The sequence below is a fragment of the Bolinopsis microptera genome, chromosome 3 (genome assembly GCF_026151205.1).
Source record: "Bolinopsis microptera isolate Bmic1 chromosome 3, MBARI_Bmic_1.0, whole genome shotgun sequence".
In the NCBI taxonomy this organism is placed as follows: Eukaryota; Metazoa; Ctenophora; class Tentaculata; order Lobata; family Bolinopsidae; genus Bolinopsis; species Bolinopsis microptera.
This window is the reverse complement of record NC_087074.1, coordinates 20,433,772-20,441,944: the sequence shown is the minus strand read 5'-3', so window position 1 is coordinate 20,441,944 and position 8,173 is coordinate 20,433,772. Positions and strand designations below refer to the sequence as shown.

General features: G+C 37.6%; 3 protein-coding genes across 3 annotated transcripts in view; 1 reads left to right on the top strand and 2 right to left on the bottom strand.

The window, feature by feature from the left end:
• Positions 1–8,173, bottom strand: part of LOC134813368 (uncharacterized) — a 359,978-nt gene that overhangs the window by 239,035 nt on the left and 112,770 nt on the right. The gene's annotated exons all lie outside the window — the stretch shown is intronic.
• Positions 4,477–6,964, bottom strand: LOC134812789 (uncharacterized). Its single transcript, XM_063820357.1, has 3 exons — positions 5,678–6,964; positions 5,381–5,471; positions 4,477–5,244 (listed from the first exon to the last, which is right to left on the bottom strand). The coding sequence occupies exons 1-3, from the start codon at positions 6,956–6,958 to the stop codon at positions 5,108–5,110; spliced, it is 1,509 nt and encodes a 502-aa protein (XP_063676427.1). The 5' UTR covers positions 6,959–6,964; the 3' UTR covers positions 4,477–5,107.
• The window catches only part of LOC134813488 (uncharacterized), an 87,447-nt gene continuing 87,326 nt past the window's right edge, over positions 8,053–8,173 (top strand). Inside the window, exon 1 of the mRNA XM_063821295.1 lies at positions 8,053–8,081. The gene's annotated coding sequence lies outside the window, so the exon portion shown is untranslated. The remainder of the gene's footprint in view (positions 8,082–8,173) is intronic.

Below are 8,173 nucleotides of genomic sequence, written 5' to 3'. Positions count from 1 at the left end.
CAATCAATGTTATAGTAAGTTTCGTAGTTATATTTCGGGGGGGGGGGGGGGGGGGGGGGGGGATGTTCCAAGAAATGATTACGTAATATGTGAACGACCTCTAGGACTCAGTAAAGTATGTAGTGACTTACAAAGTCAGGCGGAGATACTAGATCACAGAGTGGGGTTTTAGATATTTCCAGACTTATTACATTCAGCAAGGTATCCCTCTTGTTGGACTCGAAATACTTAGCCCACTGGTGCATGGTCATTTGTAAGCTCCTTTGGGTGCTAACGTCCATCACGTCCACCTTTCTTGTAGGTCCTAGTAGAATAATAACAAACTCAGTAAATAGAGCAACACTTCGGCCACTTACCTGTCAGTTCAGTTCCATTGAAAATTGGGTCGTCGGGGCAAGGAAGTGTTAACTGTCATCACCATTGACTTTTGGAATTTCTCAATGTTTCGAACAATTTCGATAGGCGATGATAGAATAAATAAACTAATCATAGTTCGTTGCCCACCGCGCGCGGTTTAAACACGAGTGCGCGCGAAAATGGGTGTACTTTAATCATTAGCAAGCTCCAAAAACTAGTTACAGCACCAACAATTATACAATAATTAAGTACATTTTGCCCACATGATGAAATTCCTATAAATTGTTTCTACGAGGATTGGTGTAACGCCAAATTAAATGCTTCAAAATTAGCCGTTGACTAATTTAAAAGCTTAATACAATTTTGGAAAACCATGAATTTCATAAAATGTTTACAAAATATTTTGATACTAAGACTTCACAGTTGCTTAAACTATACTGAGAAAAACAAGACAGGATTTTAAAATAATACTAATTTAATTCGTGTGTAGTGTGTGTGTAGCTTACGTTGCAATTATCGAGCTCTCTTATCTTTTGTAACTTTGCGATAAGTTCAGTTTGCTGCTACCGCGTAGTAAGCCTTTGCGTGTGTATACTTGTACATTACTATACAATGTACACCACGGAGGATGATTTACATTTGACCCGATCTCAGAAGAAACTCAAGGATTTCAACTATGAAGAAAAGGAAGATGTAGAGGGCTGTGCTGATAGATGGTTCACTTCGATGGCAAGTCTACTGAAATTAGAAAACTTCGAAATTCGTGGAGATATGGACCAAGAAATACTCATGTCTCCGTCTATCTATAAAAGGTATATGGCAAACTGGGTTATGCAAGCAGCAGACCTCGTACGACGGCAGAGTAGTCAGATGAGCGCTATGATGGAAATCGTTGAGTGCCTCAAGACGGAAGCACTAGCAGACAAGGAAAAGATAGTCAGGTTGCAGGACCAGTTGCTAGTGCAGAAGGACGAACAACTACAGTTGTTTAAGACGTCAGTTGAAGAGACAGTACAAACAACGGTGGAGACAGGGATTAAGAGCTACAGTGCCGCTGTACAAAAGAACAGCACAAATGGCGCGGTCTGCAACAGTAAAATTCTGAAGAATGTAATGAAGAGTGTGGCTGCAGAGGAGGACAGGAGCAAGAATCTGATAGTGTTTGGACTGAAAGAAGAGGATGGAGAACAGCTTCCAGCTCTGGTTACCGCAGTATTGGAGGAGATCGGGGAGAAACCTCATTTTGAAGCGACTAGAGTCGGCTGGAAGAGGCCAGGTATCACGGCTATCCGACCAGTCAAGATCACCGTCCCAAGCTCAACAGCAGTTCATCAGATTCTGATGAAAACAGGGAGACTGAGGATGGCTGATGCACACAAAGATGTATGGATCTGTCCTGATAGATCCAGTGAAGAGCGTGCAGCAAGGAAGAACGTGGTAACTGACCTGAAGAAGAAGAGGGCTGAACAGACTCATCTCGACCACTACATCCGTAACGGGAAGGTCTGTAGCCGGGTTAAGAAGGCACCATGATGACGTAATTCATGTTTCTCGGACACCGATCAGTATAATATGTAGTTGTAGGAGTATTTTAAGAGTTTACGGACTTTATCTGTATTTGAGAGACAATTATATTATATAAATACATTATTATTTGATTGTTTCACACTTTTCACGTTTCATAATTTTATTACTAGGTGGAGGTGATGTTATTGAGACTTTGGGCGGCCAAAAAACTCCTGTTCTGAAAGTTGTCCTCTGTACTTGTTTCACTGACCCACGCTTTTTAGCATTTATACATTTCGGCCCATTTTATATGTTTGTTCGAATTGCTGTACATTTGTATACTTGCTATTTTGTAAAAGTTTCAAATCAAATCAATTTGTGTTTTAAAATAAAATCGCAGAAAAAAAAAAGGTATGGTACATGAATTAATTTTAAAATGTTCAGAAAACTATCGTCACAATTCTACAAAATTGGATTGCAACTTACCTACAAGTCTCTCAACGTCTTTAGCATCAAACTCAGGCTCTGGAACTCTGGGGGAAACGCATCATTTTATATTGGAGACAAGTCAAGATGACTTTCACACCATACGCTTATTGAGGAGAAATTGTATGTATACTGAAAGTGCCCATTATATTAAGGTTATCTTCATTTGGAGCAAGGATTTCAGACAGTGGGTAAGAGTTGATGCCTTCAATTTTATAGATAGCACTAAGCACGGTCGTTTAATCGATATATGGGACCATCTCATTTTGCTGATGGGGTTTTGCCTTGATATTTTAAGCACAGATTCTAGAGCATCATGGCAAATAACTTGAGACGTCTCAAGATGTTCTAGGCTAAAGGCGAGCTATTAACAAAAGTTAATTGGTTATCTTTTTTGGACACCTTACACATTACAAAGTACATACCTCAACCCGGGTGGCTTTCCAGTCTCTGCTCTCACAACAAATGGTTTGGAAAATCCTCGCCTCATAATGTTTTGCAGTGTAACATCTGAAATAGCAGCAGCTTTACTAAGATCCACTGTATAAATGACTGTGTTTCCACCTACCAATGCCGTAGAATATTAAATAAATTGCACCTATTAATTTAAAATAAACCAATAAAAGCAAACCTTTAGCAGGAAGGTAAGACACAGATCCATCGTCCTTAGTGAATATATCCGCGTTAACCTTCTCGAACAAATCAAACGTTGTGATATTGTGAGCGTTTATGTTTAAACCGAGATCCTCGTCGTAAAACTTCTCAGCACAGCGCCGCTGATAAGACTTTTAATAGAGGTATAATAATAAGAGATTATAATGTTGTTCCTGGAACGGTTTTAACCCAACACTTACAGCCCAGTTCCACGGCTCAGTTTTGCGACCAGATTTGACACAAAACTCCGCGAAAAGAGTTTTGAAAGGCAAAACTCTGCGAAGGCAGTTTCCCACGGTTGGTATTTGCACGCAGATTTGCGCGCGCACGTGGGCGCAATATAATGAAATTTAACCCACACGAGCGCCCAGGTTAAAACTGCTTTCACGGAGTTTTGGGTCATATCAAAAACATTTCTCCGTGCGGAGAAATATTTTTGAATTTCATTTCCGGTCGCAAAAATGTGAGAAAAAATGTGAGCAAATCTGGTTGCAAAACTGAGCCGTGGAACTACAGGGTTAAGGGGGCAGGGGGGGTCTTCATGGAAATTTTCTCAAAATCGACTTTTTAGTTGTTTCTGATAGAGGGGAGTAATATCTATCAGATGCTTTTGATCCCGTGGAAAAAATATCGTTCCTAGCCGAAATTATTGCAGGTCAAAGGTCAGCGCGTGTGTGTAATTGTATTGCACGAGCGATTTTTGATTGCGTTCCCTGAAAATCGAGTCTAAAAATCTATCTTCTCCTACATTTTTCGAGCAATCACCCTGAAACTTACAGGATATGTTCTAGGCATCATTTAAAAGAGATGAGCCGGGCAGAATTTTGAGATAGGCCTTTAAAAATTTCTTATTCGATTTTGAAAATCGTGGACCTCGTTTTTTGATGATTTTTCGAGGTCTACAATTTTCAAAATCGAATAAAAATTTTTTTTTTCAAGGGTGTAGGGTGCCTCAGTAGATAAATCAGATACATGTTTCTACTAATGATTATAATATTATACGGTCTACAAGAAGGATCATTTCAATCGAATAATCGACATTGGCATCATGAGATTGCATCAATTGGAAACACCTGTATTTCAGGGAAGGGGGTTTGGACCCCGGATGAAGCTATGTGCATGAATCCATTGGTCGCAACATCACCATTTGGCTAGTGTTTATACATAGTAAACAATAATCGCAACAATACTTACAATCTTCCGTCCACTCTTTGATTCTTTCATTTTAATCGTTCACTCTGATTGCACCAAATGTTAGCATTCCTATTAATGATAGTTTAGAAAATATTTATCGTAATATACTGAAATTTTTAATCTGTGATATTTTCAACTGAGAAACGGACATTTAAGAATCATATCGAAAACATAACAATTAACCATATCGCACTTCGCAGACCCTTAGATGGTTGATTTTTCTATCGATTTATTTATCCATCGATAATTATTGATAAATTCATCAATAAAACTGCTTTATTTCAAATCCCTATAATCAAAGGAAACAAGTAATAAGTTTTCATTATAAAAGAGTTTACAAGATCTAGAAATATAAAAATAAAAATTACATTTTCAATGAAAAAAATTTCTTTCTAAAACCCATTTAAGTATAAGCATCAAATACATAATTTACGTCCTGTAGAATTTTAAACATAAAATAAAGATGTCATAAAATGTGATCAAAACAGTTTAATAAATTCAATCTTCAGGATATATTATGATTGTCAATAAAGTAATGCAGCCAAAAAATCTAGATGGTAGAAAACATGCATGATAATTACAAATAAATTATTATGAAAAACTATCAAACAATTATTTAAACAGATATAACTTTTAACTCTAAAACCTTAAACCATAATCATAAAACTACGAATTAATATAAATGATCATGGTAAACCTTTTAATCATGTACAAACCAGTTTCATTATTCATATAAACCAATGTCATCGTCAATTTAAGATTAAAGTACATAATTTAAGAAGCATTAAAACATTTTCACAATGTAAACTATATTAGTCAGTATGAAAGTATATAAAGATAATAATATAATGTAACATCAGTATTTTAATAAGTACATACTCCTCTTTACTTATATAAGTAGAGATAAGTACTACCAAGTTTCAGGATGTGTCTCACTAATATTGACATGTAAATCAGAGGTCTTCTTAAGAGTAGCAGTAAAGTAAAGTATTATCCCACCGTACCCCTTATCCTGTATCATATCAAACAACTTCTTGAAATTCTCCTCTGAAAATAACAATGTTATATATAATAATATATATCATAGTGTGTGCCAGAGTTGTTATGATCTGTATAAGTACTAGCGAGTTTTGGATATGATTTAAAGTAATCACATGAGTACTACTTAGAATTGTAACTATACCTGAAGGTAGAATGGTGGCCTGGTAGGAACGTTGTTTGTCGTATACTATAAGAGGCCTGTCAGCACGGGCTCCTTGTCCTCCGACTACAGCCTGAAAACATAGAACTTACAATTACTGAACATGTTACTATATTTAGAATTATAGTTTTTTAGTCCTGGTACTAGTATTACAATATAATTCACCTTTAACAATTAACATGTGGAAGTGATAAGTTAAAATACATCCAACTTAAGGATTTAAATCTCCGCAGTAAGCTAATTACTTTTAAAGCCCGTAATTAATATCACAAATCTCACCTGAACTTTAACTCTCATAGCTTTCTCCTCACATAGAATCACGTTTTTACCATCAGACAGCTGTTTGCCTCTCTTAGGCTTCTCACCTTTCCCTGGTTCAGTTACTGGATGAAACACTAAAACCATGTCATTCCTCTTGTTCTCAGTTTGTTTTGCTTTACAGGGTCTTTTATGAGCTTTCCAATGGTTCTTTTGGCAAGCAGTGCTGCAATACCCAACCACAAGACATCCTGAACATTTCTTCAGAACCTTATCTTTAGCTCCACAGTTTGAGCATGCATCCACAAGATTTTCCTTGCCTGATAGTTTTAATATCCACTTTTCTTTTTCAGCTAATCGGCAGTTTCCTTTAGAGAAAATAGAAGCTATTTTCTGATTCATCGATGCATATGCATAACAAGAGACCCCAAAACTATCAACATGCTTTGGATTGCAACCGTGGCAGACAAGAAACTCAATGTACTCATAATTCAAAGTGATACAAGGTTCAAAGAGAGCTGTTGAACCAAATCTGTTGGTGGAATTGACATCAGCTCCATTGGCAACCAACATTCTGGCTATTTCCAGAGAATAAGGATTCCCAAACTGAGACATGCAGTGATTGAGAGATGTTGATCCTCCAACATCTTTAGCATTGACTCTAGCACCTTTCTCAATTAATAATTTGGCGATTTCTACATGTGACTTGCTTGGATTCTTTCTTACTCCAAAAACTATATGAAACAAGCCACAAACCCGCATAAGTGATTCTCTTTTCTCAATTAAGTGCATGACCTCTGTGTTGGAAATGGCAGTAGCTTTGTTCAAAAGTTCAATGACAGCAGCTTTGTTGCCCTCGTAACATGCTTTGGACCACTCAGACAGACGAGTGTTGTGCTCGAAATCATAGTCCATCCTTTGAGCACTTTGAGCCTGCATTTTCATAGCTTCAGCGCCAAACAGTTGGGATTGTTCCCCATCTCCATAAGAGTCACTGTCTTCTTTTCCATATCCCAGATCCTCCAACATGCATTTCACATGCAACTCTTCTTCAGCATCAGCTATAGCTTTAGTACTTTGGTTTATTATTTCTCTAACAAACACATTCTCACCCATAAGAGAACTTAACTTTTCATCCAGATCCACATTTGATTTATCTTCATCTTTCATTATCTTCATGACCTGTTTTATCTTATCAGGATCGGCAATGATCAATCCAGTGTCTTTGGGATCAGTTAATGGCTCTATTGTTGCTTTACTCATGTCAGTACACAGGTCTATTTCATCGGCAACGCAAGCCATCACTGGAATTATAATATGACATTTAAGTATGATAAGAGACTATACATGATCAATGATCATACATTAATAGTAAATATAAGGGATTAAGATGTTTTTGCAGGTTACGACCTGAAGGAAATTGGAAACTCAAATCAAATCATTGATAGCCTTACAATACAAGGTTTACTAAAGTTAATTAATCACCTTTAAAATGTATAGATCCCATCCGTTATCATTTTAAAAATAGTTATGGTTAATGGTTATGTTTAAAATCACATTGAAATTGTGAGCATTTTCAATAATTCCATTGACTGCGGCTTTGTTAACAAGGTTTGGCCGGTAGACTCCGCAGTAGTCCTATCACCTTAGTATTGCTGTGCAACTACTACAAATTCCATAATTTGTAAGGCCAAGGATAGCGCCCTTTAGTGAGAAAATACCTGTCTGCACCATCGGCATCAACCTCTGTCGGGAGACTGTTTTCTACTGCCGGAAACACAATAGGAACCAACCGTTTATCTTTGCAACCTCTTCTTGAAGTACAACTTACGGTCTCTAGGAATCAACAGCCGGATTGATCTTTCTACACCAGAGGCAAGTGGACTTTCCGGCCCAAACGGCAAACAGTGGCACAAGTAATAATTTGCCACCTGCTAGAGGGGGGACTGATGATTGAGGAGGAAGAGGAGGAGGATGAAGAGGAGGAGGAGGACCCAGGAGGAGGAGGACCCAGGCGGAGGAGGACCCAGGAGGAGGACCCAGGAGGAGGACTCAGGAGGAGGAGGAGAACGACTGAGGAGGACTGAGGAGGAGGTGGAAGAGGAGGAGGAGGATTTCCATTTTTGTTATTTTTTGTCCGTTTTTGTCCGCTCTATTTTTTTTTTCGTTTTGAAAACCGAACGGACAAAAAAAGGAGGAATCAAGAACTATAAGATTCTTGTCTGTCTGTGTGATCCCTACTAGTTACTGTTAGTGTAGAGCAATTTGTCTCCATTGTTCTAAATTTCTACAAAACTTGGTGAAGATGAATAAAAGGGATACGTTGATTACTGGAGACACAAACATCAAAATATCCCCAGTGCCCCTACTATCCATTTTATGTCCCCAATGTATTTCAACACTACTATATAACAAATAATTTGAGATCATGAATACGATGTAGTTACATTGAAACGTCGAGTAAACTCCTTTCCCTAATAAGAGCATTTTCACTTGTCGCAACAACCGGGATAAAAT